General features: G+C 45.7%; 1 protein-coding gene across 1 annotated transcript in view; it reads right to left on the reverse strand.

The window, feature by feature from the left end:
- Window positions 1-22,400, reverse strand: part of MUC16 (mucin 16, cell surface associated) — a 74,705-nt gene that overhangs the window by 42,680 nt on the left and 9,625 nt on the right. Inside the window, exons 5-22 of the mRNA XM_032883876.1 lie at window positions 21,398-21,570; window positions 18,560-18,595; window positions 18,259-18,324; window positions 17,414-17,544; window positions 17,242-17,309; window positions 16,066-16,238; window positions 13,380-13,415; window positions 13,071-13,136; window positions 11,863-11,987; window positions 11,701-11,768; window positions 9,534-9,706; window positions 8,897-8,932; window positions 8,628-8,693; window positions 5,143-5,267; window positions 4,884-4,951; window positions 2,002-2,174; window positions 1,654-1,689; window positions 1,323-1,394 (exon numbers count right to left, since the gene is read on the reverse strand). Of these exons, the coding sequence (XP_032739767.1) occupies window positions 1,323-1,394; window positions 1,654-1,689; window positions 2,002-2,174; window positions 4,884-4,951; window positions 5,143-5,267; window positions 8,628-8,693; window positions 8,897-8,932; window positions 9,534-9,706; window positions 11,701-11,768; window positions 11,863-11,987; window positions 13,071-13,136; window positions 13,380-13,415; window positions 16,066-16,238; window positions 17,242-17,309; window positions 17,414-17,544; window positions 18,259-18,324; window positions 18,560-18,595; window positions 21,398-21,570 (1,691 nt within the window). The remainder of the gene's footprint in view (window positions 1-1,322; window positions 1,395-1,653; window positions 1,690-2,001; window positions 2,175-4,883; window positions 4,952-5,142; window positions 5,268-8,627; window positions 8,694-8,896; window positions 8,933-9,533; window positions 9,707-11,700; window positions 11,769-11,862; window positions 11,988-13,070; window positions 13,137-13,379; window positions 13,416-16,065; window positions 16,239-17,241; window positions 17,310-17,413; window positions 17,545-18,258; window positions 18,325-18,559; window positions 18,596-21,397; window positions 21,571-22,400) is intronic.

Consider the following 22,400-nt stretch of genomic DNA (forward strand, 5'->3'; position numbering starts at 1 on the left):
CTCAAATTGCAGACCCAGTAGACAAAGTCCAGAAAATTCCACCGAGACCTAGGGAGGAATTCTCTACCAGGTCATCCACAGACTATCTCTCTGCCACCTGCGACCCTCCTCTTCTTCGAGTGTTTGATCCCTCAGTGAATCCCCAGAAGAGCTGTGAATGTACACTTCCTCTGCAGGCCAAACTCACTACTGACTTTTCCTGGACACTGGTCAGGAGGAGATGTGAACAGGCTTGACCAAGCTGAGCTTGAGTCATGACCCAGCTGAGCTTGAGCAGTCTCCCAACTCATGAATGCCTTCCAGGAAAACCAGAGAGCTTTCCACCCATCAAGGAACCTAATTTCCTTGAATTCTGTCCCACAATCCCACGGCAACTTCAACTGAATTGGTAGCAACTGCCTAGGGTATTTCGTTGGTAAGGATTCTCAAGCTGCTTTGAACTCGGAAAGAATGGAGGCTATTACCATTTAGTGATGTCTGTCATGGACGAGGGATTGGGAAGTGATGGCACAGATGTCAGATATTTGTCCTGGACATAATCTGAGAGTCATTAAAGATTTGAACAAGGACAAGGAGGGAATATTTCCACATATTACAAGGAAGTGTATTTCATTCCTTCTAATCCTGAGAAAATCCACATACTTCCTGTGGACTTACCAAGCACAAATAACCTAACGACACCTTCATTATCATCACCATCACTATTATCATCACCATCACCATTATCATCACCATCACCATCATCACCACTATCATCATCACCATCATCATCATCACCACCACCATCATCATCAACACCACCACTACCATCATCACCACCATCACCACTATCACCACCACCATCACCATCACCATCACCACTACTACCATCACCATCACCACCACTACCATCACCATTACCACCACTACCATCATCATTACCACCACTACCATCATCATCACCACCACTACCATTATCATCACCATCATCATCATCATCATCACCACCACTACCATCACCACCATCACCAACATCACCATTATCATCATGATCACCACTACGATCATTATCATTATCACCATCACCACCATTACCACCATCATCAACATCACCATAGTCATCATTATATATAGCTTTATGAAGGCAATGACTTTTTTCTGTTTTGTGTTCCCTGCTGTATTCCCCAGGGCCAGGCACAGAGGAGATGCTCAATGAAGGTTGTTGACTGATTCATTATCACTAGATTTATTACGACTTTCCATCTTTATTTGAATGAATAATGTCGAATGTGTTTACACTCCTCAGGTCTCCTCTAACAGATGTGCCATTGACTGGTACTTACCCATGGGGCTGGAGCTGGGAAAGGAGGATGGAGTCCCAGAGGTTCCCAGGTGCACTGTGGAGGTCCCTGGAGCTGAGGAAAAGCTCTCATCAGTGAAAGGAGAAAGGCAACCACATGGCAGAAATGCCAACAAGAGAGACTACTTATTAGGCTTTCATGTGGGGCTTGAACTGAGATTCCCTTTGGAACTGGGGCAGAGAGGATAGTAAATAACTTGTGGCTTCCCAGGAGCTCTGTCCCTCCTGGAGGTGACATAAGCAGGCATAAGGAGGCATCAAGGCTTTGCCTACTCTGTGTGTTGAGGGGCCCTGGGTCATAGTTGAATACTCACTGTTGGTGATGGGTGCAGAGCTCTGATGGGTGAAACCTGCAGGGAGAGGGAGAGGGTATTGTAGGTAAGGGTTAAGGAAGAGGTGGAGGACCAAACAAGAGGCAGAGCTACCCTGGAGCAGTGGAGGGGGTTCTAGCAGAGGGTGCTATCATCTTTCTCCATCAGCACCTCTTGGGAAGGAAGGCTCTGAGGGTGAAGTCAGTCCAAGACGAAGAGGAAACCATGAATGAGCACACAGGGTGCGCGGGGCCAAGCCCTGAAGGGCCCCACAGGGGATGCCTTCTCAAGCCAAAGGACAGAGGCTGCCCAAGGAGGGAGAAGAGACTCTGACCACATCACGGTGCTCACCATTGACATAGAGACTGTTCCTGTCCAGGGTGTAGTGGCCCAGCAGGGCAATGCCATGGGTCAGCTGGCTCAGCTCCCAGTATAGCTGCTCTCTGTCGAGTCCCAGGCCTTCAGGGTCAGGGCGATGCATACACATGGCATCCACTCTGGTGGCTGCCCCATCCTTCTCAGGCCTGGGTAAGAATCATCACATAGTTGGTCTATCTCTCTCTCTCTCTCTATTGGTCCTTCCCTCTCTCTCCTTGCCAGCCCCTAAGGCCGAAACTTGGGAAACCCTAGGTAACAGAAGCTGCCGCCATGAGGGAGACGCCCTCCATAAACAGCTAGCTTCCTGCATGACTGGGAGAGGAGTCTCTGAAAGCCCTGGTGCGTGGCAGAACACAGAGGGTATGTTGATCGGGTGAGCAATCCTGGAAGGTGCCACCTGCAGCCGCAACAGCTACATCCCGTCACAGGTCTTGATGGGCACAACAAGGTGCCTGGGGGTCATGCTGCAATGGGTGTTGGTGGCCCCAGGACAGGGACTGCAGCATGGTTTGGTGACATTTTCCTGTAGAGAGCTGGGGTTTTCAAATAGTGAGATTGAAAAGCTAAAGTCACTGAGTCTGGATGCAGGGCTGGGGCATTTCTAAAGACTCAACAGACTAAATGGCTGGAGAGACACACAGGCCCTTTGGGTGGGTCTGTCTGAAAGCGTGACCTGTCCATGTCTCAGCACCAGCTCTGCCACAGGACACTGACCCACCTACATGCCCACCCAGCCACACACTCCTGAGAGATATGGAGAGAAAGGTGCTCCCACACTCCAGGGCCATGGATAGAATGTCTCTTATAATAACAACCACCCCTTGTTAAATTCTGAGCACGCAGCTGGCCCAGAACTTTGTACTCAAGATCGCAGAACCTAACCCTCAGAGCGTCCCTGTGGGCTGTATTGCTCAACTCCCACAGTTGTCACTATACCCATCACACTATATATCATACACAATGCAATTAGACATAATATAATATAATGATCTATTTAACATGTAAGTATATGACATAGATTTGTTATATATTTATTTTGTTTAATAAATTAAACAAAAATATTAAAAAATATTAAAAAATTTAAAAAAAATTAAACAAAAAAATAAATTAATTTATTATTGTACTAGATGTTATACCTTTTGTACCTATTCCTAATATATAGAATGGATAATATATATTAGGGTTCATATCTATACATATCATATATAAAAGATATTATACCTATACATAATATACCTATATATAACATATATAACATAAGCCTGTATATAAAGTATAGGTATAATTATATATTATACCTGTTTATCATATTATCTATACTTAGGTAATATATATATGATATATAATATACATTAGGAATTATACCTATATATGTCATATATATTAGATATTATACCTACATATAACATATTATACCTATTATGTCTATATATAATATGTATAATATATACCTATGTATTAAGTATAGATATAATTATATATTATACTTATTATACCTATATACATAATATATATTATATATAGGCCTATATATTATAGTTATATATATTATATATAGGTATAATGTATATATATAGTTGTATATATTTTATATATATATGGTATAGATATAAGATATACTATAGAATTGTACCTATTCTTTCTCTCTCTCTCTGTTTGTGTGTGTATGTGTGTGTGTATACAGTTAACTTTTGAACAACATGGAGGTGAGGAGTACCAACACCCAACACAGTTGAAAATCTGCATATAATTTTTGACTTCCCCAAAACTTAACTACTAATAGAATGCTGCTGACCAGAAGCCTTACTGGTAACACAATTAACATATTTTTTATGGTATAAGTATTATATACTATTTTCCTACAATAAAGTAAGCTAGACAAAAAACGTTAAGAGAATCATGAGGGAAAATACATTCATAGCACTACAGTATATTTACCAAAACAAAATCCATGTATACGTGGACCCATGCCATTCAAAACCACGCAACCCAAGGGTCAAATCTTTCTCTCCATATACACACATATGTTCATGTGCATATGTTATGTATGGGCCTAATATATCATAGACATAACACACAGAGTCATGGGGCACAGCAAGGTTCAGGCACCTGCCCAGGATCTCAGCAAATGGCAGAGCTGGAGTTTGAGCTCTGCTCTGGCTTCCCCAAGGCTCTTGGCCACTAGGCTCTTCTGCCCGCTCTTCCCCCAGGAAGGAAGGAGAGCTGGAGGTAGATGCCTGTGATCAAACGGGAGTGTGAGGAGAGCCAGACCTAGAAATTCTAGAGAGATATGGGAGGTGAGAATGCCAGGTATGGAATGGTGTCAACCACCCGCCTCCCCCACTCCCAGCTGCCCCCAAGGGATGGCGTCCTCCACAAGCCTGATCCATTCTAGGGCAGGTCAGACCTCCCATGAGTCTGAGCCATCTAGGAGCCCATGTTCGCTCTGCAACAGTGTGCTTGCTTTCCTTCCTTCTTTGATTCTTCCCTCTTAGAGGTTGCCAGATAGGTGATTTCCACATGCTGCCAGGTCATAATGAGGCAGAGGAAGGCAGCGCTGCTTAGGAGCTAGGACTTGGGCTCTAGAACCTGCAGGGCAGGTTCAATCCCTCTGAGCCTGTCGCACCTTTGATTCCTGCTCCACAAGGCTGTCCTGAGGGCTGGCAGGGTGAAATGGAAGGTACTAGCCCAGTGCCTTGGATCTTAGGAATTGCTAGAGGCTGGGGTTGTTACTGTTGATGATGGTGTGTGGTACCCATTGGCAGTAGTTGTCCCAAGTATGGATGAAGTCAGGGAGCCCATAGATGAAGGTCCCATACATCTGCTGGGCTGTGTTCTTGGGGAGAGAGACTCACCTCAGGGAAGCCAATCTACAGCCTGAATAGAGGAGTCCCAGACTGCTATTCCTGAACAGGAGTTTGAGCTATGAGAAAGGAGAGGGGAGGTGAGAAGGAACCCTTGAAGGAGGCCATGGGGAGCTGGGGTATTGGTGAAGTGAATGGGACAGAAATGATATGGGCATGGGTAGGGGCAGAAGTGAGGTGCAGGGCTGGCGCCGGTGGGCGGGGTGGGGTCATGTGGGGCGGGGCTGGCACCGGTGGGCGGGGCTCTTACTAGACCCTGCAGGATCTTCTCCGTGGAGTTGAATTTCCAAGAGCCTGGACGCCGCATGCTCTCTTCGTAGTGCAGGTTGGTTATGGTGAAGTTGAGGGTGAACGGCACCAGGAAGGGAACAGCTGCTGTATCAGGGGAAGGGAAAAGGAGGCCATGCCTGAGTCAGGCCGGGGCTGGTCTCTAAGACAACTTCTGGGGACAGGGATGGAGGACCCAGATATTGGGAAGCAGGGGGTCAGAGTAGGCACATAGGCCAGCTGCCTTAGGACCAAAGACAGATATCAGATAAAGAGCAAAGCCAGATGCTATTAAATGCAGTACATTTAATTAAAATACAGCACATCTACTGGGATATTAGGTTATTACAGAAAGAGAAAGAGAAAGAATGAAGGCAGGCAGGCAGGCAGGCAAAAATAAATATTGGCAAAGATGTGCAGAAATTGGAATCCTCGTGCATTGTTGGTGGGAATGCTGGTAGAGCGGCTATAGAAGACAATCTGGTTGTTCCTCAAAAAGCTAAATATGGGATTATCATATACCTAGCAATTTTGTTCCTAGGTATAGACTCAAAAGAACTGAAAACAGGGACTCAGATCCTTGAATAAAAAATGTTCACAACAGCATCCTTCACAATAGCCAAAAGGTGGAAACAACCTGAGCCCATCAGCAGAGGAATGGATAAACAAAAGACGGCATATACATGCAGTAGAATAATAGTCAGCCATAAACATGAGGGAAACTCTGACACCTGCTACATCACGGATGAACCGTGAAAATACTACACTAAGTGAAATAAAACAAACATGGAAGGACAACTATCGTATGGTTCCACTTCCAGGGGGCACTTAAAATAGGCAAATTCGTGGAAAAAGAAAATAGACTAGAGGTAACCAGGGGTAGGGGTTATAGGGAATTAGTGTTCGATGGGAACAGAGTTTCTGTTTGGGGTAATGAAGAATTCCTGAGAATGGATAGTGGTGAGTGGCATGACATTGGGACTGTCACTAAATTGTACACTTAACAGTGGTTAAAATGGTAAATTCTATGTTATGCATAAAATTGTTTAATTCAGCAATTGGGTCAAAATGCAGGTCATGGGGCTCTTGAGTCTGGATGTGGGCCAGGGTAGGTGGCAGGGGTTGAGGTCTTGGGCCCTGGTGAGGCTCTAGACTGGCCCTTGATAGCCTTTACTTGAGAAGTTAAAAGTAACAGGATTGGAGCTATCTCATGGATTAGGGGGGAAAGAAAAGGAAAAAAAAAATCAGTTAAGTCCCATCCAACACAGAAGAAACATTCTCTTTTTAATATGAGTCAAACAACAATTCTTTTTTTTTAAAGATTTTATTTATTTCACAGAGAGAGATCACAAGTAGGCAGAGAGGCAGGCAGAGAGAGAGATAGAGGAGGAAGCAGGTTCTCCGCTGAGCAGAGAGCCCGATGCGGGACTCGATCCCAGGACCCTGAGATCATGACCTGAGCCGAAGGCAGAGGCTTAACCCACTGAGCCACCCAGGTGCCCCTCAAACAGCAATTCTTAAAGGAGGTCTCCTGTCTTCTGCTCAACCTCCCTACCCCGCCCACCCCATAACTCTCAGGACTTGACCTTTCATAGAGACCATGCATAGAGCTGTGGTTACTATGATTACCAACCACCACACTATAGTGAGTTGGACTTGGTTTCAAATTCGCTCTGTCCTCTCCCCAGGAGACGTGACCATGAACACTAAACCTGTCTGTATGGTAGTCCCCTTTAACTGCAGCTTCATTTTCCATGGTTTCAATTATCTGGGGTCAACCACAGCCTTGAAGCAGATGGTCCTCCTTCTGAGGCATCATCAGGAGATCAGTAGCAGCCTAACACTACATCATTCATCTCACCACATCTCATATCCTAGGCATTTCATCATCTCACGTCATCACAAGAAGAAGGGTGAGTACGGCACAATTAGGTATTTTGAGAGAGACCACATTCGCATAACCTTTATGACAGTATATTGTTATAATTGTTCTAGTTTTTTAAAGATATTATTTATTTATTTGACAGACAGAGATCACACGTAGGTAGAGAGGCAGGCAGAGAGAGAGGGAAGCAGGCTTCCCACTGAGCAGGGAGCCCCATGTGGGACTCGATCCCAGGACCTTGAGATCATGACCTAAGCGAAGGCAGAGGCTTAACCCACTGAGCCACCCAAGCACTCAACTGTTCTGTTTTATTATTAGTTATTGCTTTAATCCCTTCCTGTGCCTAGTTTATAAATTAAACTTTATCATAGGCATGTATGCATAGGAAAACACATGTACATATAGGGGCCCGTACTTTCCATGGTTTCGGGTATCCACTGGGGGTCTGGGAACAAATCCCCCATGGATAAGAGGGGACCACTCTTCATTTCCTCATACCTTCATTTCCTCTACTATAAAATGGGGGAATAGCTTACTTTGTAGAGAAATTCTAAAGATTAACTGGCTGCTTGTTAAAAGAGTTAGTATGTTTTAAGGGCACTGTGCTGAGTGAAAAAAGCCAGTCCCCAAAGGTCACAGGCTATACGATGCCATTGACACAACATTCCCAAAATAAAAGATTAGTGGTTGCCAGGGTGAGGCTGGGTGGGTGTGATGGTAAAAGATCTTTGCAGTGATAGAACTGCTCTGTACCTTGACTGCAGTGATGCTTACAAAAATCTGCCTATGTAATAAAATGCCGCAGACCCACACACGTGCATGCGGACACGTGCACATGCGCAAGTGCACGCCCACTCGTGTCCACGTAAAACCAGTAACTTCTGAAATCTGAGGTCTGTGGGTTTTCACATTTAATTTCCGGGTTTTTATATGATACTATAGTTATGTAAGATGTTAACCATTGAGGAGAAATTGGGTGAAGCCTACAGGGAACTCAGTACTATATTTTGCAGTTTCCAATGAATCTATATTTATCACAAAAATGAAATGAAAAATTAAAATAAAAAAATTAAAAAGAATACTACGTAGTGTGGCATGTCTAGGTGCTGAATAACATGGTTATCTTTTATCATTAATTGTAACTGCATATTCAGTTCCAGTCTCTCAATACACTGGAACTCGGTGAGGGGAGGGACCTCACCTGACAGAGCACCTTCCCCCCTCTGCCTGGCCCAGGTCACATGCCCTGTCATGTGCCCAGTATGACAGTATCCGTCATACTGTATTCCCTGCTAGCTCCAGGGATGTGTGCTTGCATACGTTTTCATTCAACCTTCACAGAGACCTTGTGAAGTATGATTATTCCACTTGGCAAGTAAAGACACTGAGACACTGAGAGGGTCAGGCAATTGTCCAAGGTCAACACAGTTGGACAGATGAGGAGGACACAGTCTCTGCTTTTGAGGAGTTCAGACCAGGGGAGCCCACGGCAGCTCCAGATTCCCTCACTGCAGCTTTTCTCTATAACTTCCAGATCTAGCTTTGAGCTTCCCTACAAGGAGCTGGAGAGACAAGTTGCCTACCTGTGTAGCTGGAGAAGTGGGTTGGCACCACCGAGGTCCTTGGAAAGAGCATGGGGGTCACGGCAGCTAAGGATAAACAGTCTGGAGTAAGAATGGCGATTCTGAGTGGGGTGTCCTTCTTACCCATCTATAGCCACTGAATGTAGGAGGAACTGGGTAAGACTGCCAGGTCTCCTGGCTTCTTCTCTGCCCCAGGCCCTGGAGTAGGGGATCAGTGGTTGTTCACCAGGAGCTCAGATCATATGGTCATTAGGGCTGTGGGTACTCACCACTGGGTGTGGGGGCCGAGGTCCAGTGGTTGTAACCTGAAATGAGAAAAGGAGACAGAACTGGAATGCAGGCATGGGAGGGAGGTCCAAGATGTAGCCCAAATCCCACCAGCCCCTACCCCCAACAAAGACTTCAAGTCTACACAGATCAACAATTGTGATTCAGGGGTAACTCTTATCTTCTTCCTAAAAGGCTGAGAAATCAAAGATCCAGTCCCCTGTCTTCATGAGCTTACAATTTATTTGGGAAGATAAATATACCAGTGCTTCTAGAAATGGATTTGCCAACTGTGCTTTTCAGGGTCCCGAAGGGATTTTGAGATATTGACAGGAAGAAAGATGGCCAGATGCTTGAATTGTCATTGACTTCAGCCAAAGGGATATCCTCTTTCATCAGTCTAGATAAAGACTTTGTGGCCCAGACAAGTATATAAATCACAGCCCTGAAATGCCGGGATACAAAGGGAAGGAGGGGGTTTGCAAACTGGAGGGCCTATGGAGGTCCTTGACCCATCAGGGGACATTGCTCAGGTGGGAAATGATACATACGACAGCCCTGTGGCCAAGTGGAGAGTCCACATCCCTTCCTGGGGGCAGATTCTCTGCTTCAACCTATGGTTACAAAAAGTTTGCTCACCATTGACATAGAGGTTGTTCTTGTCCAGGGTAAAGGAGCCCAGCTGGCTGACACCATGGGTCTGCTGGCTCAGCTCCCAGTACAGCTTCTCTCTGTCTAGCTTAGGGCCCGCAGGGTCAGGATGGTAAGTACAAACAGCATCAACTCCGGTAGCTGTTCCCTTTTTCTCAGGCCTGGGCGGGGAATGACATGGGAAAGAGAAGGTGGGGATTCCAGACAAGGGCCTGAAAAGCCTCCCTGAGAGAGGGGAAAGTGAAAGCTGGAGGACTGGTGGGCAACCTGGAATGGCCTTGGTACTGGAGGGGGATTGGAAATGAATAGGACGACCAAGGTCCCAGAGCACAGAGGATGCAGCATCTCCAAATGCTGATGTTTGTGCTGAGATCTGAGATGAAAATCACAAAAAGTCAACATATCCACTAAAAGGTGCATGATGGAGGAGACTCAGACAAGGTGAAGAAAAAAAAAAAAAAGCAATGTCAAGTTGCTTAAATCCCAGCTCTGCTGTTCAGTTGCTGGGTGACTCTGAGTAAGTCTCTCATCCTCTCTGGGTCTCATTTTTTTCATCTATCAAATGAGCAGGACAGACCTCATAGCACTAGTGAGTGCTCAAGAAAAGATAGCTATTTTTATTAGGCATTAATAGGTCCAAAATTTTGGTGTGAATGGACTTTGCAGTGAGAGAGACTGAGCCTTTTGAAAGAGACAGTGAGGCCAAGCAGCCAGCTTAGGGTGGAGATGGGCATGAGCCTAAGCGGCATCCCAGAGCCAGAGAGATCTCAAGACCAGTGGAAAGGGAAGGCACAGCATCATGGTGGAGAATAGTGGCATCTTTGGAGCTGAGGGCATTCCATCCTCAGACAAAAGGCCAGTGACTAGGAGATCTCACACAAGAGCTAAGGTGACCCGAGTGTACACGTGGGGGGTATTCTCAGCACTTTGGTCTAGGAAAGGTCATGAATAATTCACTACATGTTCTCTGTATGTTAGTTCCTTTGCTAAGCACCTTCCATTTTGATCCTCATTACGCTCACACAACTGGCCACAAATTCTTCAATCAGAAGTGGAGTCTGTTTCTCCATCTCTTGAATCTGGACTTGGCCACAAGACTGGCACTGGCCAATGGACATTCACAAAACTGATGCAAGCAGAGGCTTAGAAAGCATGTACACAAAAGGGCTTGTCATTTCTTGCTGTTCTGGGAACTCTGAGCATGTGAATGAGCCCAAGCTAGCCTGCTGGAGGATGAGACAACATGGGGAAGAATCAAGGTATCCCAGCCAGCAGCTGACAGCAGGTGCAGGAATGAGCCTTGTTTGAGATCAGGTGAGCCAGCTTAGGCAGGAGAATCTCCCAGTAGAATCCAGAACAAATCACTATCCAGAAGAATCACCGACTAAATTTGTTGTGCAAAGAAGCAAACTGAGACACTCCAACTGATAGGTGAGGAGGCTAGGCACAGAGATGTTAAGTAACTTGGAGAGGTCACACAGCCTTGAAGTAGGGGAGCTAGGCTTGTCAGACTCTAGCTAAAACTATATAACCACTGTACATACTACTCAGTGATCCCAAGTCTACCTCTGAGAGGTCAGAAAGCAGGACTTGGTCATTGCCAGGGGACAGTACAAGGGAGGGCTGGCTAGGTATTCAGGGCAAGTCAATCGTTAGCTAAAATGTGACATAAGCAGGAGAGAGAATCATGCATCCCCTAGAGCAAGGTTTCTCAACCTTGGCATTGTACATATTTTGGGTCAGATCAATCTTGGCCCTGGGAGACTGTCCTCTGCCTTGTAGAATCTTAAGCAGCATCCCTGACCCCACTCGGTAGATGTCAGTAGCAACTTCCACCCTTGAGGTGTGACAACAGATAATGTCTCCAGACATCGTTGCCCTGGGAGGGAAATCACTCCTGGCTGAAAACTAGGGCTCTCTTGTGGTAAAGCCAGCATGACTGACTAGTTGTTTTCTTGATGGGTCCCAGAAGGATGATCTTTCTGAAAAGTTCAACCTTGTCACCTGGGAAGGAGAGTCTGAGAGGATCCTGCATTTTCTGGTTAGAAACACAATGTGACACAGACGGGTCAAGCTGTCCCTGGGATGGTGGCCCAGCTCATGGTGCCCCCCAACCCCCTGCACACTGCCTGCATGTGGACCCTGGAGTTCTCACCTGAGCAAGGTCAACCTGCAGCCATAATAGAGAGGCCCAATACTGCTGTTCTGGAACAAGGGTTTGAGCTGGGGATGAAAGATGTGCGAGTCAGTAGACAGGCCAAGGGGCTGGGCAGGACAAAAGTGGGCACTGGAGGGTAGGCATTGGTGGGACTTTCACCAGACGATTCAAGGTCCTCTCTGTGGAATTGAATAGCTGAGATCCTGGGGATCCCATGTCCTCTGTGTAGCGCAGGCTGGTGATGGTGAAGTTGAGGGTGAAGGGCACCAGAGACAGGCTCACACCTGCAGCCAGAAAGGGAGAGAGAGGGTTCACTATGACCTCTAGCTGGGATGGCTGTAAGCGGCAGATCCAGGGTTATCACCCCGTCTGTGTCAGCTTTATATCCAGCCAGACTTACAGATGGGAAGGGGCCTCTCTACGGGATAGATGCTTTCCACCTGATGTTTCTAAAGGCAAACCTTTGGTAGACATTTTGGGTGGGGGGTGGGGAGGAAAGGAGCAAAGTCACTCTGCTGCCCCCTGGGGGTGGAGATCTTGCACAGTCTTCTTTTTTTTTTAAACTTTTATTTTTTTAAAATTTTCAGTGTTCCAGAATTCATTGTTTATGCTCCACACCCAGTGCTCCATGCAATATGTGCCCTCCATAATACCCACCACCAGGCTCACCCAACCTCCCACCCCCCGCCCCTTAAAACCCTCAGACTGTTTCTCAGAGTCCACAGTCTCTCATGGTTCATCTCCCCCTCCGATTTCCCTCAACTCCCTTCTCCTCTCCATCTCTTCTGATTTTGCCATGAGAGAATGTGCGGCTGCCGGAGTGGTCAAGCCTGTTCCCTGTGTGAGTGACTTCTGCCTTAGTTTCATTAAGCCATCTTTGGAGACTGAAGTATAGGTGGACTGATCACATCTCCTGGTGTCCCCTGGATAGTCATGTGGCTCTCATATAAATATTAATTTCAACCTTTCCTTTCTTTGTCAAAAGTGTCCCCCAAACCAATGAAACAAACAAAAAACCAACTATATGGTCATCCTGGGGTTAGGGTATGAAGAATCAAAAGGCCACAGGTCTGAGTGACTATACCCTTTACAAATTTCATCTGAAGAACACTAATTGTGTGCTAGCCTTTGTACCAGGCACTTTATCTCAGTTTACCCTCACCACAATCCTGAGAGTGATCCCCAGGAAGGGCTAGTAGAAAGTCCACACAGAGTTTAGGACACTAGAAGAACAGACAAGTGTCTGATGTGGCCAAAGCTTCGAGATTGAGAGAGACAGTGAGTAGAACAGGCTGAGGCCAGGTGGCTGAGGGCAACCAGACCATGTAGAATTGAAGTTTCACAGGTCCCAGAGAGCAGACTCCTACCTGTAGAGCTGAGGATGGGGGACAGAGTTGTGGAAGATTCAGGAGAGAATGTGGAAGTCACTGGAGCTGAGAAAAAAGAACATGGGAAAAATTATTAAGTCTCATCCTGAAGGAATGTGGACAGAAGCTGTTCATTAGAATTTGGGCTTCTGTTTGGACTCAGAGCAAAACCCTGGGTGGGTTGGGGGCTCCTCTGAGTCTGTGGGTGGACACTTAGGGAGGGAGCATTGGCAGCTTCTTTCCAGAATAATGTGCTTTGGGGAATAAGGGTCCACTGGGCACTGAAATTTCACAGTCTTGAATACTCACTGCTGGTGGTAGGGGTCCAGTACCGATGGTTATAACCTGCAGAAAGGCGTAAAGGGCTGTTATAATGGATAAGAGTTAAGAAGGGTGTAGAAGGTAGACCTAAAGACAAAATTCATTAACAAACTTGCTGAGATTTATAAATGAACAATAATGGCTACATTTTATTCCATGCCCTTATGTGCTTTGTCCTTTGCAAATAATGATGAACATCATCACTGTTATTATTGCCAAAAGAAAAATACAATAGTAGAGCTGTCCCTATTTATTGGCAATGTACTATGCACCAGAAATAACACTAAACAACACACAACAAGGAAATGGGGCAAATTTACAAACAAGCGTGTTCATGTCCAAGTCTTATCCATGTCCTCTCAATCCACAAAAATAACTTAATCCTTGCTCTCTCAGCTTCCCGCCTTTCACAAAATTTTATAATAATATGACTTTGTCTTCAGCTTAGTTTCTGGGTTTTCTTTTGTGTGTGTGATGTAGAAGTGATAAAGTTGTGGCAGGTTGAGAGGGTGGTCTGTGGAGGGGAACAAGATGGAGGAGGGGGAATGTATGTGTGATTTGCAATATTAGAGGAACTTTGGAAATGGACTAGGAGAATGAACATGAGAAGAGAATTGGAGGTCAGATGGATGGTATAAAAATTGGAGTCTGAAAAGAATTGGGGAAAAGAGAATTTTTCATGAGTGTTTCTCTGAGTCATGGTCATCTTCTTTGATGCTCTGTGAGTGGTGGGAGTAAAGACTGGACCCAGAGGGACCCTGTGATTTACTTGGATTATTCCTGAACTCTCTCGTTTGGCCACCAGGACAATCCTGCATGATATGTGTATTTGTTCCATTCTGAAAATGTGATATTAAAGCCTTGAGAGGTTGCAAAGCATGTCCAGCATCACATAAAACAGAGATCTGTCACTCACCAATCCTCACACTGTTAACCATTGCTTTAAGGAAATCTCCAAGTTGATACAGAGGAGAAATAGCTAATCAAGCATTAGGTTAGATTGTTAGGCTAGAGGTCATTCATGTCCTTTACTGTCCTGAGTTTGGAGGCTTTCTCTATCTGCATGGTCTGCAGTGTTGCCTTGTGGCTAGGAACTTGGGGTATAGAATCAATCCTGGGGCTGTTTGAATCTTGACTCTGTCATGCATGATGGCTAAATTATCTAAGGCAAATGACTTCCTGTCTGAATGCAAGATGGCTCTCTCAGCAAAAATGGCTATAAAAACTCACAGGGTTTTGGGTAAGATTAATAGGAGATAATACAAATGAAGATTTTATCACAATTCATGGCACATAAGAATGTTCTGGTAAGAATTAGCCACAACTGGGGCATGTGGGTGGCTCAATGGGTTAAGCCTCTGCTTTCAGCTCAGGTCATGATCTCAGGGTCCTGGAATCGAGCCCCACTTCTGGATCCCTGCTTTTCCTTCTCACTCTGCCTGCTGCTCTCCTGCTTGTGTTCTCTCTCTCTCTGTGTCAAATAAATAAATAAATAAATCTTAAAAAAAAAAAAAGAATTGGCCACAATTATAGTTACTATTCTCACTGTTAGCATTGCTCTTAGGAGCATTGTGGCCAATGATGTTGCGTACATGGTTATTACTCATGGAGTATGTGCTCAGTATGACGTTATCTCATGAAGTGTGTATAACTCTGACTGGCCTGTGGGAACTCAGAATATTGGTTGTCAAGATGGAGAGAATGACATGGGGTGAGGGCCGGCATGGTCCCCTGCTGCCCATTTAGAAACCTTAGCCACAGAGTTCTGCATCATCCACTTTTTTTTTTAATTTTTAAAATTTCTTTTCAGTGTACCAGAATTCATTGTTTATGCACCACACCCAGTGCTCCATGCAAAATTGCCCTCCATAATACCCACTACCAGGCCCACCCAACTTCCCACCCCCTGCCCCTTCAAAACCCTCAGATTGTTTTTCAGAGTCCATGGTCTCTCATGGTTCATCTCCCCCTCCAATTTCCCTCCACTCCCTTCTCCTCTCCATCTCCCCATGCATCACCCACTTCTTTCCTTGGAGTCTGCACACTCCAGTTAGGCTCCTCTGGGAAGCAGTGGAAATAAGGAGGAAGAAAGATGTCATCCAGGAGGTGAAAAGAGAAAGGAAATCAGCTTCTCATGGTGTGTTAAGCACTAAAAAATGAGTCCCCAAGGAAAGGCTAGGTTGTTGGGGCACCTGAGTGGCTCAGTGGGTTAAGCCTCTGCCTTCAGCTCAGGTCATGATCCCAGGGTCTTGGGATCGAGCCCCGCATTGGGCTCTCTGCTCAGCAGGGAGCCTGCTTCCTTTCCTCTCTCTCTGCCTACTTGTGATCTGTCTGTCAAATAAATAAATGAAATATTAAAAAAAAGAAAGGCTAGGTTTGCATCAGAACTATATATACATTTGTACCCAGCAATTTCTCAAACTCAGCATTATGGACAATTTGGCTTCGTTAATTCTTCATGGTGGAGGGCTGTGTTATGTATTGTGGGATGTTTCGCAGCACCCCTGGTCTCTACCCACCAGATGTCCCGGGTACCACTCCAATTATGACATGCCAATATCAATATCTCCAGACATCGCCAATATCCCCCGGGGAGCAGAATCAGCCCAGTATATGGTGTACCGATATAAGGAAGCATGGGACTGGAGACCCCAGCTGCAGCACAGACACTCACCATTGACATAGAGACTGTCTCTGTCCAGGATGTAGGTGCCCAGCTGCGTGACACTATGGGTCAACTGACTCAGCTCCTGGTACAATTCTTCTCTGTTCAGCCTGGGGCCCGTGGGGTCAGGACGGTAGGTGCAGATGGCATCCACTCCAGTTGCTGCTCCATCCTTCTCAGTCCTAGGGTGATGGGACATGGGAATAGAGGCCTCCTGAGATGTGGGAGACTTATGTGCTTCATTCATCTCTCACCTTCAGCTTGCTGCCCCCGGCCCCAGCCTTGGTTTGATGATTTTTTTTTTTTTAACTGGATCTTGTCTGGTTCCTCATATGTATTCTTTTCTGGGACCTTTTCATCTAGGATGAGCCAAACATGTGGAGCCAAACATGTGGAAGCATCCTGGACCTTCCCCTTTCTTTGGTCACCCCCCCACCCCGCATCCAAGCAACATCCAGGTCCAGCTCAACATCTCACTGGTTTCCCCACCTCTTGTCCCATCCTCACATCAAATTTTCTCATCCCTGTACCTACCAATGCACTACTTAAAATAAATGACATCACATCAAAGCTCTGCTCACAACTCCATGGTTGACCACAGATCTGAGAGAGATGCCACCCCTTGAAATACCTTTGCCAAAGTTTCTTCTGGCAAATGCTCATTCAGCTCAGGCATTACCTTCTTAAGACTGTCTCCACTCAGCTCCCTCACAATGAGCTAAAAGTCCATCCTGCAAGTTCCTATGACCTCCACATAGTGCTTTATCATTGTACTAATCCTGTTCCTATTATGGTTTTAAGTCCATATGGCTGCTGTCCTCCCTATACTGTGGGTACCTTGAAGGAGGGCCTGCGACATTGGTGCCCTTAGCACCTGTCATAGGGCATGGCCTCAGGTAACTCATTTCATGTCTGCCCAATGAGTCAGGGCTGCCCTTTCTGGCCAATGAGTATGAATGTTCCATGGCTCTGCTTCTCCAAGTAATTTAAGACCTTTATTTGACAGCCACCTCTTTTAGGAAGCCCTCTCTGATACACTCAGGCAGAGGGCATGCCACCCATCTGAATTCCTGGAAGGCCCCAGTCATTTATGATTCTTCTAGTTGCTATGTTCAGGTCTTTTCCTTGAGGTGAACTTGTCTGTGACAGTGCAAGCCTTCATGTTGTAAGGGAGGGAAGTCTCACCTGAGCAAGGTCAGTCTGCAACCAGAGTACAGTGGGCCGATACTGGTGTTCTTGAACAAGGGACCAAGCTGGGGAGGAAGAAGAGAGAGGTGAGCAGGAGGGCCTGAGATGACTGGGCGGGGGGGCAGGGTAAGGACAAGGCAGGCCGGGGAAGGCACTGTCGGGCTCTTACCAGGCGATTCAGGGCCCTCTCAGTGGAGTTGAACTTAATGGAGCCTGGGCGCCTCATATCTGGGGTGCAGAGTAGGTTGGTGATGGTGAAGTTGAGGGTGAATGGCACCAGGTCAGGACCCACACCTGCAGCTGGAGGGAGAGAGAGGGGAGACCCATCACAGTCTTAGCCCTGACCTGTACATTAGAAGGAGGAGACTAGTGCTGTCTCTCTGTCCATAGTATCTAGTAGGTGAAGCCTGAGATATCCTATCTGGGATACCTTCCCTCCTCAGCTAGCCAAGGGAGGAGAACTCCATGTTAGCTGTGTCATGTCAGCTCAAAAGGAAACCTCAATCTGCTCATCTCAGAGTGTCCAAAGGCTGACCTGTCATCGACATTTTGGTGGGAAGAAGGGGGGCCAAGACTTTTGTGCTCAGACCTTGGGCCACAAACCCTTGAGCAGTCAAGAAATCCAAACAGTAGTTATTTCCATGAAGGAAGTGATCATAGAGATAGAATAGAGATTAGATCCCATCTATGTGTGGAATTTCCCCATCTATGTGGGGAAATGCTACTCTATAGGAAGAGGTTTGAGCAAAAGTCTGGCTGACCTGAATCTGAAGGACAAAGAGAAATCAGGAACAGAGCTGAGTTGCCATTACAATGAGAGCAAAGGCCCTGGGGATGGAAGGATGCTTGGTCCCTGGAAGAACAGAAATGAGGCTGGTGCGGCCAGAGATGAGGGAGCAAGGGAGACAGTGGGACAGGCTGGGGCTGCATGGGCAGAAGGGTCCAGATGACACAGGCATTCCCTAACCAGAACAGGAGTTGAAGCTTCCTGGGACTCAGAGGTTAGACTCCTACCTGTAGAACTGGGAGTGGGAGGTAGAGAAGTAGGAAGTCCTAGAGAGAATGTAGAAGTCATCGGAGCTGAGGGAATGAAAGAATACAGCATGAATATACATTATTGGGCCCAATCATGAAGGAGTGAGATGATGAGAGGACAGTGCTGTTGACAGGAGCTGGCATCTCTAGTGGGTGGTCTGGAGCTGCTCTGGGGCTGAGAACCTGGGGGATGGTGGGTACTTCCGCCCCAGTCCCTGGGATCCGTTGTAGGGAGGAAGTGTCCTAGGGGTTCACGGACATCTGGGCCCTCATGACTTACGGCTGGTGGTGGGGATCCAGTACTGAGGGTTATAACCTGTGGAGAGAGCCAGAGAGGACGAGTAAGCTGATGGGAGGGGGCTAAGAAAAGTGTGAGGGGTATGACTTGAAACACACAACACAAATCTTCTCGAGTGCTTTCTCTGGGACTCATCAACTCATTATGAGTTAACTATCTCATACTTCAGTGCTCACATCCGTGTTGTCCTCAAGATCATCAACTGCAAAGACGATGATGAAAATACCCCTCATCTTATAGGGGTTCACTAGGGGCCTGGGACAATATCAACCTCACCAAATGAGTATAGCAACAAAAACTTTATGAGAGTGTTTCCAGCCTTATTTGTGTTTTCTCTGCCAATTAAATATAACTTTTTCCTTGGTCTCTGAGTTTTTCCTACTACCCCACTCTTCAGAGACAGCATGATCTTTGACGTAGTTCCTGGACTTCTGTAATGTTGAACTGAGATCATGAGTGTGAGAGAGTGAGGCAGACAGGCAGAGGTAGGAGTCAACCAGAGAGTATAAAGTTGTAGAGGGAAAGGGAATTGGGGAAAAGAGGGTTTGAATAAGTATGGCTCTGGATCATGGACTAGCTCCTCTCTGATGCTCTGTTAGGAATGCAAGTAAAACTTAGACCTATTTTATATTTGGTGGTATGACAGTGTTTCTTCAAATGAAACTGTTCTTTGAGACTGAACCTGGTAGAAAGAGTCCTGTGGTTTACTTAGATAATTCCAGTTTTTATCTCATTTGACCTTTACAATAATCTTAAATGATGTTTTTTAAAAATTCCATTCTAAAAATAGACAATTGAAGCCTAGAGAGGTTGTGTGGCTTGCCCAGGGCCACAGGATGAGCAAAAAAACAGGACCAAGGCTTAAAGAAAGACCTATAAATCACCCAAACCCACACTGTCAGCTACAGCTCTAAGTTATTCTCGAGGACTATTGAAATATAATACAGGTTTTAATCCAGATAGAAAGACAATGTCAAAGGCACTACAGTGGAGACATATTTAATTGAGCATTAGTTTAAATTGTTGTATTAGGGGCTCCTTGATATGCCTTTCCATCCTGAGATTGGAGGCTTGTTCTAGCTGGGTTCATCTGCAGTGTAGCCTAGTAGTGAAGGGGTCTCTTGGGGGCCTTAGAGCCAAATTAGGGTTTGAGTTCTGTTGCTAACACTCCTATTAACTATCTGATCTTGGGAAAATAGATTTCCCTGCTTAAGCCTTGCTTGCTCCTCTGTAAAATACACAAAATATACATAATACATCACAGAGTGTTGGACAGGATTTGCATAACAAAATATACACAACGTTCGGGATCACAGGCATCCCTCAACAAATATTAGCCTTTAGTATAGGTGTTACTGTGGGTTTGTTGCTAAGAGCATTGTTGAGGGATTTATTGCTAAAAACATTGCTAACAGATCTGTTGTTTGATTCTTAGGTGGGATACAGTCTGGCTGGCCTCTGGAGGATGAGTGAAGGGCCACAGGCTATCATAACAGAGAGACAGAAGCAAATCAGTCACCACCTTGGGAACTCATAGCCTATTGGGGAGGAGTGAAACTCCAACAGCCACTGTAGGCTTGCTTTACTCTCTTCCTTCCCTGATGGCTTCATGCTCTAGTTAGGTTTCTGTGAAAGGTCACTGCAATGAAGAAGACTATGCAGGGAGCCTCTATTTTCAGACCTTGGAAGTTGTCCTGTGAGCACTAGGTGTTGTATGAAAGTGTTGAATCACTATCCTGTACACCTGAAACTAATAAAACACTGTCTGTTAACTAACTGGATTTAAAAAAAAAACTTAAATAAGATAAAAATTAATACTAGTAGGGAGTTGGAGGAAATTGGAGGGGAAGATGAACCATAAGAGACTATGGACTCTGAAAAACAATCTGAGGGTTTTGAAGGGTGGGGGGGTGGGAAATTGGGTGAGCCTGGTGGTGGGTATTATGGAGGACACATATTGCATGGAGCACTGGGTGTGGTGCATAAACAATGAATTCTGGTACACTGAAAAGAAATTTAAAAAAATAAACAATTAAAAAAAATACTAGTAGGACTTAGAGACAAATTAACTGACCATGGAATGTAGTGAAGACAAATTTATCAGCATTCATGAGAAGGGTTGTAACAGAAAAGGTGAGGATAGGCAAAGGAAGTGACATCAGCAAATAAAACTTCACATTAATGAAATTTTCAGAGATATATTACCATACTGAAAGCACACAGGGTAAAATGCTAGAATCAGATCGAAACTTAGAAAGTAATATGACAATTCACCCTGGCATAGAAAAAGGTATGCTCTGTATTGTAAATCATGTGAAAGAAGAAGGTTCCTAAGAATTTCCACCCCCCAAACCTTTTCATTCTCAAAGTTTCTAATATTTAAAATGACAGGGTACAGAATAAATATTAGTTTTATTAGAAAGGAAGAAAGAAAAAGAAAAGGAAAGGGGAGGAGGAGGAGAAGGGAAGGGGAAGGAGAGGAAAAGAAAGAGGAAGAGGAAGAAGAAGGAGGAGGAGGGGAGGAAGGAGAGGAAGAAGAAGGGGAAGAAGAAGAAGGGGAAGGGGAAGAGGATGAGGAAGGAGAAGAATGAGGGAAGGAAGGAAGGAAGGAAGGAAGGAAGGAAGGAAGGAAGGAAGGAAGGAAGGAAGGAAGGAAGGAAGGAAGACAGGCTGCTTTGTCAGTGTTCTGATGGAAGAGAATTTCCCTATGAAAATTCTAGGTTGGCCCAAAACTATGAACACAGGTCCTGAGAAATTTCACTTCAAGGAGATCCCATCTGGGGCTCAGGAGGAGACTCCAATAGCAATGGAGGTACTCACCATTGACACAGAGACTGTCCCTGTCCAGGGTGTAAGGGCCCAGCCAAGCGACACCATGGGTCTGCTGACTTAGCTCCCAGTACAGCCGCTCTCTGTCCAGCCTAAAGCCTGTGGGATCTGGGTGGTAGGTGCAGACCGCATCCATTCTGGTGCTTGTTCCATCCTTTTCAGCCCTGGGAAAGGAAGGACACGGGAATAGGGATGTTCCGAGACACTTGAGGTCCGGTCACTCTTGACGAATGTACCCCTTGGTTTTTACGTTAGCGGTCTTCTTGGGGTTTCATCTGCTGTCTCAAACATATCTTTTTCTATTTTATTTGGGGATCCAGACCTCCCAACCTTAAGTGTTCTCCAGGGCTACTCTGCACCTAAGTTTCTTCTTTCATTTCCCAAACTTTTTATTAATTGGTTCATGCTCATTGTTTCAAGTACCAGCACCTAGTACAGTCCCTGTGCACACAAGAATGTAAGTACAGATAGCGTCCTCTCCAGGAGTTGAGTCCTGCTTGGGCCATAAGATTGGGGGTGTGTAGCTCCCAGGGAGAAAATGAGAATCCTGAGCCCCAGGATTCCCGGCATGTGGAAGGGAACAGCAAAGGACAGAAGACTTTGGAGGAGGTGAGTGAGGCACTTGTGACATTGGGCAAGAACCATCATGGAGCCTGAAGGGAAGACTTTGTTTCAAGTTGGTGGATCCCAAGGCTGAGGTCAGCCCCTTAAGAGCACCTTTGGAGTAGGCAACCAAGTTTAGAGAAAAACAGAAAATGAATTAAGAGGTGAGAAGGGACAATGTGGTTCAAAAATACTTAATTTTTTTATTTTTTAAAAGATTTTATTTATTTGACAGAGAGAGAGAGAGAGATCTCAAATAGGCAGAGAGGCAGGCAGGGGAGGGGGGAGCAGAGAGCCTGCTGAGCAGAGAGCCCAATACAGGGCTCGATCCCAGGACCCTGAGATCATGACCTAGGCCAAAGGCAGAGGCTCAACCCACTGAGCCACCCAG

This window comes from Lontra canadensis, unplaced genomic scaffold (assembly GCF_010015895.1).
Source record: "Lontra canadensis isolate GAN:19392208 unplaced genomic scaffold, GSC_riverotter_1.0 scaffold88, whole genome shotgun sequence".
NCBI classification, from domain to species: Eukaryota; Metazoa; Chordata; class Mammalia; order Carnivora; family Mustelidae; genus Lontra; species Lontra canadensis.